At 41.7% G+C, this 18,191-nt stretch overlaps 1 protein-coding gene across 8 annotated transcripts in view; it reads left to right on the top strand.

Annotated features, from left to right (window-relative positions):
* The window catches only part of EPM2A (EPM2A glucan phosphatase, laforin), a 92,157-nt gene extending 74,264 nt beyond the window's left edge, over positions 1-17,893 (top strand). For 7 of the 8 annotated variants that reach the window (XM_074948559.1, XM_074948558.1, XM_074948556.1 and 4 more), the window contains 2 exons: positions 12,834-13,075; positions 15,990-17,890. In XM_074948559.1, the coding sequence (XP_074804660.1) occupies positions 12,834-13,075; positions 15,990-16,264 (517 nt within the window). In that variant the 3' untranslated portion in view covers positions 16,265-17,890. Of the gene's footprint in view, positions 1-12,833; positions 13,076-15,989 lie in introns of all 8 variants that reach the window. The other variant, XM_074948554.1, reaches the window with a different exon arrangement.
* The last annotated feature ends 298 nt before the right edge of the window (positions 17,894-18,191 follow it).

The following is an 18,191-nucleotide window of genomic DNA, read 5'->3' as shown; positions in this document are numbered from 1 at the left end:
CAATGTGATGAAGACATATGTAGCAAGTAACTGTTGGCAACCAATGCACTAAGCAGTGTTCTGTAATCAGAGCATTTAAATATTAATTCTCTGAAGCCAAATGAGAAGCCATCTTCATGACTAACTTCTCAGATCATTTGGCATGAGCCCACTGGACCCGATTCTTCTTTCACCCTGGCTTTTCACCAGTGACATGCCACTTACTTCAGTGGAGTTACGCCCGGTTTATACCAGTGAAAGTGAGGGAAAAATCAGGACCAAGGAGGACCAAATTCTGGTTTCTGCTGTATATAGTATGCAAACATCTCCTCAGAATCAATGAGCATGCACGTTAGAAGGTAAAATTTGACTGCAAATTTCACAGGGCTAACTTTGGACGTCAACTCCTATAAGGCACTGGAGTGTATATAAATAACCATCTGGAACAAGATTTTCCACAATTGCACAATGCACAAATGCAAAATGCAGACTCACGTAACATAGCTTACATATCAGGTGATGTGGAAGAGAACACTTAATTTTCCAAAGTTGAGGGTGGTCACATACTTAAAGTATTGCATGACCATGGCAAGTTGTGCTAGGACATTCCCAGAAAAGAAGACAGAATCAAAGTAGTTTTATTCTACCATATACCATTTTATAACACAGCCTTATAAGATATAAAGAAACCGACTAAGGGTTTTGATTTTGTTTATTTATGTATTTATTTTACTTACTTATTTTGTAGGGCCAAATTAATTGGTTTGACAAGCAGGAATGTCTCAATTGAATTCAGTGGAGTGTGCCCTCTGCTTTTAGAGGCTTAAAAAACATTGGGCCAGATCCTTGGGTCCAGCTGAGCTCTGATTGGGGCAGAGGAGCAAAGCTGGCTTAAATCTACCTTTTCACTTCCTCTTTCCTTGGGGTAAGCCAGGTTCAAGCTGTGACATAAAAGAGTATAGCTACTGGGATGCTTTAATTCATGCCATCAGTAACTGCCCCTTAGGGGTAATTCCATCAACCCAGGATGACTGGAGCATACTGCACTCTGGTCATGCCTCCTTCCACATCTTATATTTGGGAGATGCATCAGGGAGTGGTATAAAGGAGAATCCCTAGCCACCTTGCTAGGGCAGTTTTCCTTCCTTTTTGTATCATTGGTGCAGTGGGGGCTGCAGGTTTGACCTGTGAATGCCATTTAAAATGGTAAACAGGGGAATAAGTACTTTGTTTCCATTTCTGCAATTTTCTAACATATTCTTCCTCTCCTCAAATCAATATAAGCTGAGGGTGCGCTGCACCTTCATGAGTTGCTTAGCACCTTGATGTCAGCATAGCCTCATGTCTCAGTTATCAGCACGGTATTATTTTTATATCTTAGCCTTTGTTTTCATTTGATTCTATTGTTAACTTAAGGTTGATTGGCTTAATGCCTTGTTCATCTTGCAGATCAGTGAACCAGGCTCTTTGATGCCATATTTCATAAATAAATTTGTGAACACTGAATAAATAAGCGTTTATTAAGCATATCAACCAGTGTTCAAGGGCTTCAGAAATTTTGCAGACTGATAAACTGTGTTGTTCTGCAGTGATAAAAACAGGTGTTTCCATTCAGTTGCCAAGTCTACTCCCACCTGAGAATCCCAGATAAGTAGTCCAAATTACATCTAAGAAGAAAATTTGCCAGAGCTTAATTACTTTTCATCAGGGTGCCACAGATAATGAGAAGCGAAAAAGCTCCAAACCATTGGAACTATATTGTAGTCTATTTAATTCTCCTAATTTAAAAACCTGCAGTTGAATTCTATACTTAAAAATAAACCTTACAGCTTTAATAGTAAACTGGGATGAATTTCTAATCACCAAATTATATTCCTTTTGCTTGTGGCATTAGATAAAAGTAAACTTTTGTTCTGGAGCGTAAGTAGCCTTAATAACGTTGCTGCTATGTCATTTCAGCAGTATATGTTTTCCCCATTAATCAGCTTTTTTCCTGTGTTGGCTTTTGCTCAGGTTATGGCTGTTCTATGTGTCTTTATTGATAAAATTGATGTTATCATGCCTGTCTATTAGATCATAGTTTTCAATGATTAGATCATACTGCTGGCAAATCCTTGTATCTTCTTCTCTTACTCCAGTCAGTAGTGTTTCTGCTCATGCTGTCAGTAGTTCAGTGCATCAGTTCACTCAATCCTATTCAAGTCAAGGCTCTCATTGTAAAACTTGATCTGACTGGTCTGTGGGAGAACTTTATCAGTAAGTCACCAGCAGAATGGGTCAGGTCTGCAGAGTAAACAATTGCCGCTTTGAAAAACCTGGGCCTCAATCTGTCAGTTCTACTCCACTGTTTCATCAGATAAGGAGTTATTTTGATTTGTTTTTTATTTTCATGTAAAGTGAATTTAATGGAACACAGGAATTCTCACACCAGATCAGATCAGTGATCCAGATAGTGAAGTATCCTTCAGTGACCAGTACCAGATACTTCAGAGGAAGATGAAAGGAAGGAAATATGTGAAATAACCATCACATAAGAGGATTTTCTTCTTCTTAATAGTTTGTTTATGCCTGAATCATGAATGTTTATATCCTTTATATTTTTATTATATGTATAATGGGAGGATTCAAGTATATTACATAAAACTGTCTAATCCTTTTTTTGAATCCTGATAAACTCTTAGCCTTTGGCAATGAGTTCCACAGGTTGATTATCCTGTGCACAACCCCCCCAACCCCCAAACTTTTTATCTGTTTTAAATGTGCTGCCTTTCAATTTAATTGAATATCCCTTTGCTCATGTATTATGAAAGGATTAATAGGATTATCCAATTGATGGGGCTGCACAGAGGTTTGGAGGGTCCTGAGACAAAATCTGAAACTGAGCCCCTCTTCCCTCCTCTCCCCAAAAAAATTATCACTGAGGAGAAGTGAGGGAGGGGGGAAGGGGAAGTTGGAGAGCAAGTTTGCACCATATTCACCCTGCAGTGGTGGCTCAGCTCCTATCCCACAGGGCTAGGCCCAGTTCCCCACTCAGGACATTGTGACCAGGTACGCGGGGTTATTTGGGTTTGGTCTGGCTGCCCTTCCATCATGATGGAGAGACCCCTGGGCCAAACCCGAGTGGCACTGTGACCCTGCGCACTAGGTTGCAGCACCACTCAAATGGAGGGCCCAGGGCAAAATGTCCCTTTCACCCTCCCTTCCCCAGAGGCCTTGCCAATTGGCCTTCTCTATTCCAGTCATTGTTTTATATACCTCTGCCACGTGCTTTCTTATTTGTCTCTATGTAATGGTCTGTCTGCCTCTAAATAGGGCTATTATTTTCAGTCTCCCTCATATGGAAATCTTTTCATGATGCCAATCATTTTTATCTCCTTTTCCATTTTTCCTGTATCTCTTTAGAAATGGGATGACCAGGATTGAATGGTGGACTCCAGATGTGAGTTTACTATTGATATGTATAATGGCGCTACCATATTTTTAGTATTACTTTAAATGCAGTTATTTGTATAGTCTAATGTTGCTTTCTGACCTCCACTTGGAATAATGATTTCATTGAACCGGCCACAGTGACACATTGTTTTCTTTCCTGGTTGATTCTAGTTTATTTAGAACCCATTGATCATAGAATCAGAGAATCAGAGAATATCAGGGTTGGAAGGGACCTCCGGAGGTCATCTAGTCCAACCCCCTGCTCAAAGCAGGACCAATCCCCAGCTAAATCATCCCAGCCAGGGCTTTGTCAAGCCTGACGTTAAAAACTTCTAAGGAAGGAGATTCCACCACCTCCCTAGATAATGCATTCCAGTGTTTCACCACTCTCCTAGTGAAAAAGTTTTTCCTAATATCCAACCTAAACCTCCCCCACTGCAACTTGAGACCATTACTCCTTGTTCTGTCATCTGCTACCACTGAGAACAGTCTAGAGCCATCCTCTTTGGAACCCCCTTTCAGGTAGTTGAAAGCAGCTATCAAATCCCCCCTCATTCTTCTCTTCCGCAGATTAAACAATCCCAGTTCCCTCAGCCTCTCCTCATAAGTCATGTGTTGCAGTCCCCTAATCATTTTTGTTGCCCTCCGCTGGATGTTTTCCAATTTTTCCACATCCTTCTTGTAGTGTGGGGCCCAAAACTGGACACAGTACTCCAGATGAGGCCTCACCAATGTCGAATAGAGGGGAATGATCACATCCCTCGATCTGCTAGCAATGTCCCTACATATACATCCCAAAATGCCATTGGCCTTCTTGGCAACAAGGGCACACTGTTGACTCATATCCAGCTTCTTGTCCACTGTAACCCCTAGGTCCTTTTCTGCAGAACTGCTGCCGAGCCATTCGGTCCCTAGTCTGTAGCGGTGCATGGGATTCTTCCGTCCTAAGTGCAGGACTCTGCCCTTGTCCTTGTTGAACTTCATCAGATTGATGTATTAGAGTAGTTCATATTATTTATTCCAAGGTGTATTACCGCCACTGTTCTGCCTATTTGTTCAGCTATGTTTGGTACCTGTGGAATTCTTAACAAACTTCTCTAGTCCTGACTATCCAGAATAATTCTCAGTCTTTTGCAGATTTTACTCCCTTTTCTTGTGAAAAATGTTGACTGAGAGTCTTGGAGACTGAATTCCTCCATGTATCCACAGAATAGGTGTAGTGTAGGCAGTGGCATTCCAAGTCAAACCACAGCACAGCGTGTTTCAGTCCTTGATTGGAGGGAGAGGACATCTAGCTATGAGAAAGTAGGTCAGTCATCATACCCTCTCAATCAGTCTTTCTAAGTCTGCTGGGTATGAGGAATTACATTTTGGAATAGAGCTGCAACAAACAAACAACAGAAGAAGATGAGTAGTGGAAGCCTAATCACTAGAATCATTTAAAACTCAGATGGATAAAGTAGGAAGTAATATACCATAGGGGAGAGTCTTCATTGAGATGATCATGGACTAGACCCAATGGATTTAGCTACACTGATGTAAATCTGTAATAACTCCATTAACAGTAGTAGAGTTACTCAGGTTATACACAGGTTTAACTGAGGTTGTAATCCAGCACTGTAGGTCTAAGTCATCTGTGATCTCTGAGATACTGTGCTACAATACAATTTGATTAACAGAGTAAAATATACCAGAGATCTGCCATTTAATTTGTGAGAAGAAAGTGAAACTAATCTGTCAGCTTCTTGTGCATCTCAGTTGTATGGGGTTGGAAAGATTGAAACACCTGCAAAAACAGAGTGCTCCATACATTTTAGGATAAGATGTTCAAAAGCATCAGTGTTGACCTAACTCTACTGCTCCTGAGGTTGTTGTTAAAACTAATAGCCCAGCAGATTAGGTTATTTTCTAAGTATTTTTTCTAGATTGCTTTGAATATGTTCTCCTTTATCATCATAATTATCATCATAACAAGATGCAAGGACCCTATCTGGACACTAGCAAGCAAACTACTGTTACTTTCACATAGGTTTTCAGGGAGAGGGAGCTCAGAAGGCCCAGAAGCAATAAGAACAATTAGGTACTCAGGTGGGAGGCAGGAAGGGTCATAAGAACAACTGCCTGTAGGTGTTAAAGAAGGTCACTGCAAAGGAGGGAGCTCACAGATGATGATAGCTGTGGGTGTTGATGTTGTGGTGGTGATGTTGCACTTTGGTGTGATGTGACGTAACACAGAAAAGAGATATCACTAGGTAGAAGGCAAAGGTAGGATGAAAGAGTTTTGCAACATCATCAGGGAAAGATTCAGAAATGCACTCTGAGCTGCATCCTTAGCCTTTCAGGGAATAAAAGCCTTGAGGGAAGGCCTGGTCAACCTGAAGACTGTTTTCTTTGTCACCTCAGGTGAATGATGATGCCCTTTTTATCTGTATATATTAGTATTCCTCTTGGCATCCTCGGATTCTTATTTTGATCTTCCTTAATCCATGTGAGGTGGTAGTGCAGTGTCTGAGTGGCCAAGTGAAGTGAATTTCAAGTTTTGATTACATTAGATTACATCTTGAGTGGGCCTCAGAGGAAGAATCCACTGCCTTGTGTTCAAAATAATGTACTGACTGATCTGAATGAGATCAGCAATATAAACAAATTGCAGGTTGAGAGTGACTTTATGGCCAATTACCTGTGTGAAGTACTTTGACTCTGACAAACTACTGTTCCTTGACTGACGCTGTCAGCCATAGGTATAAGCAGACCTTGAAGGTTTGAATCATGCTGTTTTCTACAAGACCACAAATGCTAGATTGGCTTTAGGCTGCAGGTGGAGATCTGGGGTTGAAAGGCACAGTGGTGTGGCTCTTTGGTGGATATATTTTTAGCTTGAAAGTGGCAATCCACTCTGCAAAAAAGTATCAGGACACTAATCTTTCACTGCTTCAGACTCAGTACGGCCGTATGGGTGAGCAAACTATTGCATATGTATTGATTATATGAAATAAATATGTGGTTTCAGCCATAATTAATCAAGACTAAAAGAGTCTTGGAGGAGAATCATCCAAGCACGATATATGTTTGCATCATTGAAAATAATTAAAGTGTGAAGAGTCAGAAAAGCAACTGTACAAGTGACTTCACAAGGTTCCATGTTTGTTTTCTATGAGTGATGATTCCAGATTGGTTGCCTCATTTTACAAGTCAAAAGGATGCTTTAGTCTGCACCAAGGGGGTGTTAATGTTAGTCCTCACTAGTGTGTCTGCACTTACTGGCCCACGTGGACCCTCCTGCCATCCACTAGAACAGCAGTTCTCAAACTGTGTGTTGGCACCCCAGTTTAATGGGGTCACCAGGGCTGGCGTTAGACTTGCCGGGGCCAAAGACAAAGCCCAAGCCCCACCGCTCAGGGCCAAAGCTGAAGCCCGAGGGCTTCAGCCCTGGGTGGCAGGGCTCAGGTTACAGGCCCCCGGCCTGGGTCTGAAGCCCTTGAGCTTCAGCCCTCCCTCCCAGGGTGGTGGGATTTGGATGGGCTCAAGCTTTGGTCCTCACTCCTGGGGTCATGTAGTAATTTTTGTTGTCAGATGTGGGTTGCGGTGCAATGAAGTTTGAGAATTCCTGCACTAGAAGTTCCTTAGTTTACACAAGGGTAGACTTTTTGAAACAGCACTACATTGGCATGCACTGGGGAACTTTTAGGGTCCACACAGGCCAGTCAGTACATGACAGGCTCGTGCAGACTAGCATTTACACCTCTCTGGTGTGGCCTGAAGTAACATGTAAACAAGCTCTTAGTCACTGGACCCTAAGTGACTTGCCCAAAGTCACACAGGGTGTCTGTGTCTGAGCTGGGATTTGAGCACGTCTTCTGAGTCCCTATATAATGTTTTAGCCTTAGCCCTTGTCTACACTACAAAATTAAGTCAACTTTATCTAATTTGATCTCAAGCCCCCGAATTAATGAAATCGATTGCGATGTCCCGCGACCCACAAGACTCCAAGGTTAAAAATATTTCCTGGCTCTCGGGGAGAATGGATCCACCTCTTGCCTGTCTCCCATTCCTCTTCTCCTCCTCTTCCTTATCCACAATATCATCCTCCTTGTTGTCCCTAGACTCACACATCTGTGAGGTGTCCACGTTGCTTGTGGGGGTCACGCCCGATAATCGCATGCAGCTCGTTGTAGAACTGGCATGTGTAGGGTTCAGCACCAAAACAACTGTTCGCCTCCCTTGCCTTCTGGTACGCTTGGCAAAGTTCTTTTATTTTCACATGGCTCTGCTGTGTGTCTCTCTTGTAGCCCTTCTCCCTCATTCCATGAGCGATCTTTGCATAGATGTCAGCGTTTCTTCTGCTGGATCGGAGCTCTGCCTGCACAGACTCTTCTCCCCACACAGCGATGAGATCCACCACCTCCTGTGCAGACCAGGCTGGAGCGCGTTTGGGGAGTGTATTCTCCATGATCAGCTGTGCTCAAGCTGGCATGCTCCCAATGCGGATCAAACAGGAAATGGGAAATCAAAAACTCCTGGGGCTTTAGCAGGGGAGGGGCTGTTTCCTGTGTACCTGGCTGCAGTGCAGCAGAGTTGAGAATGATCTCCAGAGCAGTCACAGATGAGCATTGTGGGACACCACCTGGAGGCCAATTAAGTCGAATTACACAACGCTGCATCTATACTACCTCGCAGTCGGCCCATGAAAATCAAACTAAGCGCTGCAGAGGTGGATTACAGAAGTCAACATTAGAGGCGACTTAGGTTGACATAAAGGACCCAGTAGTGTAGACACATACGACTTAAGGCAGCTTCCTTTGACCTAGTTCTAGTGTAAACCAGGCCTTAATAACACACAGTGCACAGATACATTGAGTAAGAAAGGGCCATTTTTACAGTGAGAGACAAGGTGGGTGAGGTAATAACTTTTATTGGAGCCTCTTCTGTTGGTGAAAGAGATGAGACACAGACCCTGTTTCTTCCACCAACGGGAGTTGGTCCAATGAAAGATATTGTCTGTCCCACCTGGTCTCTCTAATGTCCTGGTACCAACACAGCTACAACAATATGGCAAACAACATTTTTACATTGACATATTATACCTATAATTCCACTTTAAAAAACCAGTGTGTCATACTATTTTTGGCTCATTGCTTTTTTAGGAAGAGAAGGGGATTAATGGTTGAAATGATCTTTCATTTACATATCCCCTTTAATCTGTAAATGTTTTTCAAACTATATGGAAAGGTTACTTAATCTACCATTGAAAAGTAATCACTTCTGGAGCTGGAAGGCAGCAACGGTTGAGCAGCTCAAAGCTGAAAATGAAGAGGTTGCTCACCCCTGGTACTAGTCTAGTCCAAACCTGGTTACCTAGTGAAATAAAGTGGCAACTTCCAGAAGGAAACAAGTTCATTTTTTTAAAAAAGGGCATACTTTTTTGGTAAGGGAAGTGAAAATTTGAAAGTATCACCCCCTAGCATTACACCCCCTAGCATTACAATTCTTTAACTTCCATTATCTATCATACAGTGAAACCGTTGATAAGTGAGGAATATCTGGCATAAATATATAGAATACAATTACTGAACTGTTCATCAATTTCTGCAGATTGTATTTGAACTGAAACCCTCTTTTAAGTGAAGAGAAAATAAAGGAATGAACTTGATAAAGCTGAATGAAAGCCCAGGCACCAAAGAATGAAATAATCATAATTAGATCTCTTAAATAAATTGACTAAATAAACAAATCTGCTTGGTGTCACTGTGCAGTGCACGTTAACTATAATGAATGTCGTCCTGATAAAAGAACAATTAAACCCAATTAAGTAATGCATGCACTGTATACCAAGGCTTTATGGCCATTACTGGTAAACAGAAGAGGGAAGACCAGAAGCCAAATCCTGATCCTGTTGACTTCAGTGGCAAAACTCCTGGAGCTGGTCTCAAGGAACCAGTTTATAAGAGTCATTTGGTCTAAATCCAGGCAGGTGACAGCCCTAGTCTTGATTCTGCTCTGTGTACTGCCATTTTCCTCCATTCCATTGAATGGAAATGTGATGATGTTCAATGGTAAAGCCACCAGACGATTCACTAATTGTGAACTGAAGTACAATGGGGACTCTAGAAGGTCCAAAAGTTCTGGTGGACAGTCTCAAAGCACCTGGTAGATAATCTGGATACAGAATATGTTGCACCCACAGATTTTCATCTGCATGTATGCTGGATAAGCATAGGAAACGATTTCTAAGGTAGTGTTTTCTCTGTAGCCCAATTTTTATATTGCATTATTGGTCTAAGGACTCTAGTCCCTCCTGGTTAAATCATCTGCTAGAATCTACACTTCTGTCCCTTGGAAGAGATGATAACTCTGTACATTAGTTGATTCCCAAATCATAAAACATTGGGGGTTTATTATATGAATATACTGAACTCTCAGGAAAACTGTGAAGAAAAATACAAGGTGCTCTTGTCCTCAGAGAACACAGTTGGCTTCTCATCATGTACCATGAAACGCTGTGGCCAACGGGCACTCAGCGCAGCTTGGTATAGGGAGAGGAGCCACAGAGGTGGCATTAAGCCACTATTTTGCTCTCCCAATCGTGGGGTCATCCAGGCACTGATCTGGTCCTCAGTGAAAATTAGCTGCTTCAATTTATACTGATAACCAAGTGCCCTAAGGGGCCATGATGATAGAGGCAGATCTTGAATGTGTAAGCAAGTCCTGACCAGGCCTCCTTTTCTGTACAATATCTCTTATGTGAGTGGAAGGTGGGGTGGTGTAGCAGTGACTATGGTAGGTTTGTGTAGTTTTAGAAATGAAGGGACTGTAATCCTGACATGGGTGTTGCCATACCAACTGTAACGAGACTAATCAATTAAGGTGGGCTATTATCAGCAGGAGAAATGAAAACTTTTGTAGTGATAATCAGGATGGCCCATTTCAAACAGTTGACAAGAAGGTGTAACAGTAGGGGAAAAATTAGCATGGGGAAATAGTTTTTACTTTGTGTAATGACCCATCCACTCCCAGTCTTTATTCAAGCCTAATTTAATGGTGTCCAGTTTGCAAATTAATTCCAATTCTGCAGTTTCTTGTTGGAGTCTGTTTTTGAAGTTTTTTTGTTGGAAAATTGCAACTTTTAGGTCTGAAATGAGTGACCAGGGAGGTTGAAGTGTTCTCCGACTGGTTTTTGAATGTTATAATTTTTGACATCTGATTTGTGTCCATTTATTCTTTTGCGTAGAGATTGTCTGGTTTGGCCAATGTACATGGCAGAGGGGCATTGACTGGGAGTGGATGGGTCATTACACAAAGTAAAAACTATTTCCCCATGCTAATTTTCCCCCTACTGTTACTCACACCTTCTTGTCAACTGTTTGAAATGGGCCATCCTAATTATCACTACAAAAGTTTTTTTCTCCAGCTGATAATAGCCCACCTTAATTGATTAGTCTTGTTACAGTTGGTATGGCAACCCCCACTTTTTTCATGTTCTCTGTGTGTATATATATCTTCCTACTGTATTTTCCACTGCATGCATCTGATGAAGTGGGTTTTAGCCCACAAAAGCTTATGCCCAAATAAATTTGTTAGTCTCTAAGGTGCCACAAGTACTCCTCGTTTTTTTTTGCTGATACAGACTAACACGGGTACCACTCTGAAACCTGCCTAATAAATGTGCCCCAATGAACCGTTTTTATCAGTTCTCTGTAAACTGGGGAGATGGGGCCCTGCTGTAAATACAGAATTTTAAAATCACACTCTTCATCTTCATATTAAGAGAGGTGCCTTGATTGTAACCTCTTCAAGGCAGGGATTGTATGTTCCCATGTGTTTAATGGGTACCTAGCATATTGTGGGTGCTAGCGCAATGCAATTATAAGGAAAACAAACTGCTGACACTGAATTTGGCTAGTCTGATGGATGTAATCATGATCAAAAGTCCATTTGCAGAGCCTTTACTCCTATTAGTGACCATTTATTCCTGAGGGTAGCACCATCAAATTTAGGGGCTGGGGGGTATTTGCATTAGAATTTAATGAGACTACTCATGTGAATATACGCTCGTTTGGGGGAGCAAGGACTCCACAGTCTGACCCCAAATGCTTAGAATTTGCAAAAAGCTGTGGGCAGTACATCCTTGGCCTATTTCATTTTTGAAGTACTTATGTGACAGCTGCTGTCTTGGCCACCACACTGGGGATGAAACCAGAGCTGAAAGCATGAGTGGCTATAGCTTGAACTAAAGGGAAAAGGCTCTCTAGGTGGGAGCTGTAACCATTCATATCTGCTGTGGATTGCTGCAAAGTGGGACTTGTAACACACACTCACAGTGGGCTACACTTACTTTCATCATAGATTGAAAGGAGTCATGGAAGCTGACTCTTAAAGATGCCATATTTTTTCCTGTGAATAATTAAGGGCCTGATTTGCAAAATTACATGTGCAACTGTGTGCCTATTTTGCGTGTGTGGTTACTGTAACTGCCTGTGCAAATAGGATATTTGTATGTGCCAGAGGCCAGGTAGATGTGTAGCTGTTGATTTAAACATGTAAATACTCTATTGGGAATGCAGTCACATTAATTGCATGTGTAAATTAGGCACCCACTTCTGTGTTTCAGTTTGTTTATGTACCAAAGCTTGCTAAGGCATAGAATAGTTTTTATGATCATTAGAGATGGGAAAACCACAGAAGGTTTGGAGGTTTGGTTTGTCTAAGTACCAAAACTTGTGGCTATTTATACAAATTATCCAATCCTCTTGAGGTTCTTCTGGTTCTTCCAGGGAGCCCAAACATAGTTCACATTTCTGTAGCTGGTCCTGCCTGGACTCCAGAATTGCAGAGGCAGGTGGGGACGAAGTAATCCAAACTCTTTGGACGACCACAGAAAATATGGCTTTGGCTGGTGGTGACTTAACCTGATCTGATTTGCCCGCTGCGATGGCAGTAGCTATAAAACAACAAGAGTTATATGGCTTACAATTTGTTACTGTAACATTTGAATTGTGTGAGCCTGTTGGGTTTCTTTCTGCATAGAGATTGTGTGAGTCTTCTGAGTTTCCTTATTCTCATCAACGCTGCTAGTAAGCTTCAGCTGCAGGATTGAATGAGTGGTGTCTTTGCGACCTGTGCTGCTAATTAGGCCATGGTTTTGCTAGGGCTGCAGTCTACGCAGGTGAAGTGAATTTGGCTGCGTGCACTGGGTTTAGAGTTTGGTTCTTAAAATACAACATTACTGGTTAAATGGTAAGGAAACGAGAAGCAGTTTATCACCGGACACAAAACGGGTGTGTTTAACAATGTATCTCACGTGCTGATGTTTTGAACCGGAATGCCTTTTCAGCTGACAGAAAATGTGAGTTTTGTGCAGGGGTGGGGGAGTTCTTTTGTTGAAAGTGCTTAATGAGCTACGCTACAATTTTTTTCAATGCTAGGATTCTGCCAAACATCTGGCTGGGAAGTTGCCCTCGGCACGTGGAGCATGTGACCATCAAGCTAAAACACGAATTGGGTGTTACGGCTGTCATGAACTTCCAGACCGAGTGGGATGTTGTTCAGAATTCCTGGGGCTGTAACCGCTATTCAGAACCCATGAGCCCAGAGGTGCTTATGAAACTGTATAAAGAGGAAGGTCTCGCTTATGTCTGGATGCCAACCCCAGACATGAGCACTGAAGGTAATGTTCAGACCTGTCTTACGACTGGATAAGTAATAGCAAAACCTCTCAATGACATGATGACATTGCTTTAGTGTTGTTGTTTTCTGAATAACTTTTGTTTATTATTACTGTGATAGTAATTGGTAACTTTGCTGTGTTGTCCCTAATGAATTCTGTACACTTTGTCATATGCAGAGAGGTCATCCAAACGATTTCTGATCTATATCTTCCTCTCTCGGTATATCCCCATCCCCTCCGAAAATTGGTGACTGCTTGAAAACCTTTTCTTTCTGCACTGATTTAGTGAGAATGCAAATTCATCAGGTTGATGACCATTGGCTTGCACATCAAGACAATGAAATTGCCATAAATGCTGGTTTTAACCAAATAAGCAGTGCTAGGTAACCTACTCTGGTTCCCTTAGTACACCACTCTCTTTGCAGTTGTGTGCCAGTCTACTGAGCCACTGTATTGTCACATATAATAATTTGTAATCATATAGGATATGCATAGCACACCAAATTGTAACGTAAATTAGGATATGTTATTTGGCTGTTACAATCCTTGGTACATTGATAAAAATAGATTAAGTGATAAGAAACCATGGATAAGCAGGAAGTTGGAAAACTTGAGTGGTTTGCAATACTGGAAAATATATAGGATAATTTTTAATTATAGTGAAATATTGGTGTCACAGAGAGAGAACTGTCATGTCAGTTATATGCATCAAGAGAGGCAGGAGACTTGGAAGAAAAATGAAATAAAAATATGGATTGGCTTTGTGTTAATGCTCAGCTATGCCATGGGGAAAAGCGAGGGTTTGATCCTTGGACTGATAGGGACTGGGAGTTCTCAACCCTTGAGGGGAAAAGATTGTTTTGCATTGCATAACCATGTGCTTGATAGAAATTAAACGGCAATGTTGATGAGTTTCAAAGGAAATCCCATCTAGTCCTCCTTGCCTAAAGACCTAGTGACCCTAGTGGCCCTCAGAGGGCTATAGGAGATGCCAGCATATGCACATAATTGAAGAAAATGGGTCATGAGAACCTCATGGTTCCAGCAGTACCAAATCCATCCCCCACCCCTCCCCGCACACACTCTAATTTGCCAGTAGGAGTTTTGCCATTTATAGGCCCTAAAAACATATAAGTAGAGAGAGGTGTGTGATAAGGAGGATTTCTTTGTTACTTAATGTTCAGAATTGAACATGATACGAAAGGTATGTCTGTGCTCTACACAGGATGTTCCAATAGATTGCTAATGTACTATGATGGCAAAATATAGCATTTTCATAGGAGAGACTTGGGAAGGCTTAATTTACCGCAGCTGCTAATTTTGCACATTTCTAAAATTGAGACTGAGACATGGGTTTATGGAGATGCTCTTGTCCCCATCGTTTTGGATAAAATGTGAAGTGTACTTTCCATATTCTTGTTTTAAATTGGAAATATAAGAATACATTTATAGTTCAGTTAAAAGTTGATTTTTGAGGGGAGGAAACAGTGTTCAGATTAAATACTATACAGCCTCCATATCTGAACTGATGACAAACACCGTCTTTGGCACTGAATTCAATTTGGCAATGAATTAATTGAATACATTAATTAAAGTATATTTCATCTAAAGTAACCATACTATTACATAAATCAAGTTAGTACCTATTTTCCTTATGCCTCTGTGGACCGATTCTGCTTCTAAATTGGTTGAAACATTTATACTTCTCATATAAGTTGCTATTTTTTTTATTATTCTTTGTATGAGACATGAAATGAAAGGGAATCTGGATGGCTTCGCAAACGCTGTATGACAAAAGCATTTCACTTCTGGCTCCACTGTTTTAACATAATCTATAGTGGTATGTGACATAAAATTGGTTGTCTCAACTCAGTCTGTATGGGACAGGGGGCCATATAAAAGTAATCTTTGGTGGTTCTCAACCGGGGTATGTATATCTCTGTGGGTATGCAGAGGTCTTCCAGGGGGTGTTCAACTCATCTAAATCAGTGTTTCTCAACCTGGGGGTTGCAACCCCCAGGGGGGCACGGGACAGGTATAGGGAGTGGTGCAGGTGCAGGGCCAGCATTAGGGAGGTGGCAAGCAAGGCAATTGCTTGGGGTCCCAGGCCACAGGGGGCCCCCGCAAAGCTAAGTTACCTGCATCAGCCCAGGGTGGTGGGGCTCGGACTTCAGACAAGGCTCACAAATGAAGAACAGGCACAAGTATCACACTGAAATGTAAGTACAATATTTATATTCCAATCAATTTATTTTATAATTATATGGCAAAATGAGAAAGTCAGCTATTTTTCAGTAATAGTGTGCTGTGCCACTTCTGAATTTTTGTCTGATTTTGTAAGCAAGTAGTTTTTAAGTGAGGTGAAACTTGGGGTACTCAAGACCAATCAGACTCCTGAAAGGGATACAGTAGTCTGGAAAGGTTGAGAACCACTGATTTATTACACACATTTTAGTGCAGATCACCATTTGTTGCCAAATAGGTCCTGGGTCCAAGTTATGTGGACTTTGGTATTACCTGGACCTATTACTTAGCAAAATGTGAGGTTGAAGTTCATTTGGGAAAACTGACACTACAGTTTCACATGTAGGCCAGATTTTTAGGAAGTGCTTCGCATCCACCCTTTTAAAATCGAGCCTTTGTAAGGCATCTCAATGTGGACACCCAAAATCACTAGTCACTTTTGGAAATCTTAGCCCTAGCCTGTGCAAAAGGGTACTTAATTTCTGACAGTCCAGAAAACCTATGTAGACATTCATATTCTCTTACCAGAGAAAGAAGAGAAACTAGCTTTAATAGATTTCTCTTTGCCTGCCACTATGACTTCACAGTACAGCAGAATAGAGAAACGTATTGTTAACAGTGATCCTCCCTTTCTTGTGTTCATGGGAATGTGCCCTGTTTTTAATCCTAGGAAGAATACAGATGTTGCCTCAGGCTGTCTGTCTCCTGCACGGGCTGCTAGAGAATGGACACATCGTCTACGTGCATTGCAATGCTGGTGTTGGCAGGTCCACAGCCGCCATCTGTGGCTGGTTAAAGTATGTGATGGGATGGAACCTGAGGAAAGTGCAGTACTTTGTGGCCTCCAGGAGACCAGCTGTCTACATAGATGAGGAAGCTCTGGTTCGTGCCGAAGATGATTTCTATCAGAAATTTGGACCGCTTCGCTGCTCATGCAAACCTTAGTGGTTGAAAAGCTGATTGGAGGAGGGGAGAGATTCATCACAGAGTTGCCAACCCCAAGCATTCAAAATTCATAAGTCAGGCCCCCCAGATTCGTGTGTGAGTGAGAGAGAGAGTGTGTGGGAAATCATGAGATTTAAAAACAATAATTAGTTTAGTCGATTTTTATTTGCCTTCTGTTTTTTAGCCTTTGGGGTTCTTGTTTTCAAACTTTTCTCTGCAACCAGGAGGGCTAGGAACTTACTTTGCAAAGTGAAAGGTGAGATTCTCATGTACTCATGTGACTCCAGGAGCTGGGACAAATATCACAAGATACAGCTGTGCGAGATGGCAAGACTGTGGTAAGAAGAAGGTGGAGCAATTCAGAAGTGCTATATAAAGAAATAAAAGTCAGTGGTGTGGTTTTTGGTTTTTTTCTGGCTTCGGTAGTCAGGGTTGTTTGACCATTTCAGGTAGAGCCTTCTGTTTTGGTGTGTTTACAAAGACGTTTATAATGAAATGGTCTGACTGAGAAAAAGAAGAAGGAAATTGATTTTTGCAGTTCTGTTTTTGAAACAAACAGCAAGTTAAATTCAATTAATTAGGCAAGAGCTGCCCTTTCTCTCTCATTTAGGTTTATAGTTAATGTCATTTAGTAAAATTTACTGCTGTACTTTGTTATGGTGCTGAGTGTACTCTAGATGCTGTGCATAAAGGTGGGGAAAAGTTCCACTTATGCATATTTAATCTACTGCAAGGCAGAACTCCTGGTTTATTAGATTATCCTAGATTGTAAGATTTCTGGTGCAGGAACTGTTTTTGTTTTCCTTGTCTGTACAGTGCCTAACACTGCCACAATCCTTGATTAGGGCCTCTTGGTGCCTCGGGAAGATAAATAACAATAAAGAAAATTGAGTTAAAGCAGAAGATATGGGAGCTGGCCTGGTGAGCCTATATGCAGGCTCTTGCCCGGTTTAGAGTCCCCAGGTGCAGTGTCCATCTCATTCCCCTATTTGGTGTTGCCTGGAAGTTCTGCAATACCAGCTGTCTCTTGCTCCTGTGGAAGACAAGTGCTTCCATTGCTGCTCAGACATTGCTGTCCCATTAGCTAAAACTGGGAAGGACACCACTAGGCTCCAGAGTCCAAACATGCCCCACTCAGCCAAAAATAGGTGCTGCAACTCATGACCTTGAGGGGAGGAAGTGGAGAAATTCCTCCACTGAGGGTCTGATTGGGTGGGAGAGTCGCTTGTTGAGGACACAAAAATTAAGAAACTAATTTCTAGAGGCAGATGGGTGAGCTAAATCCCTTTTCCAGTTATTTTTAGAAAAACGATTTGTCTATATAGAGTTTTATTCCGTGATAAAGAGGTGTTGAGAGACACATGTGACCCTAATTATAAGGAAATCCTACTACTGAAGACTTATTAGCGATCTCACTGTTACAATATGCTGGGCACTGTTCACGGAGAATGTCCATCATAATATATTTTGCTTTATCTTCTACCCCTCAGATGCCCTCAGATGTGAAGAAGCCACTGGAAGTTATTTTAAATGTATGTATTTGATCATCACTTTATTTCAGATTTCTGTTTTGAAATAATGTATGTCACCAGTTAGATACGGGATGAAACTATAGCCCGATGTTAAATAAAAGCCTTATGACACTTCCATAAGTTTTGCACACGTGTTTGTTATTTGTACTGAAGAGCGGACAGTAGCCATTGGAACCATAATTGTTTATTTCTAGTCTCCCATGGTCTGACTGGAACAAGAATGGGTTTTCTATCTGTGTGCCTGACCTTGTGAACTAAAGGTGTTGATGATGCCCATCCTACTCAAGGAGCACAAGAGTATGCCAGAATGCAACTCAGCTAGGGGCATACGCTTAAGGCTAGAATGTGACTTTAGGCACAGCCCTGGGGAGACACCGCATTGCAGTAACTCACAC

This window comes from Natator depressus, chromosome 3 (genome assembly GCF_965152275.1).
Source record: "Natator depressus isolate rNatDep1 chromosome 3, rNatDep2.hap1, whole genome shotgun sequence".
NCBI lineage: Eukaryota > Metazoa > Chordata > Testudines > Cheloniidae > Natator > Natator depressus.
Note: the sequence above shows the minus strand (reverse complement) of the source record. Positions and strands in the feature narration are given on the sequence as shown.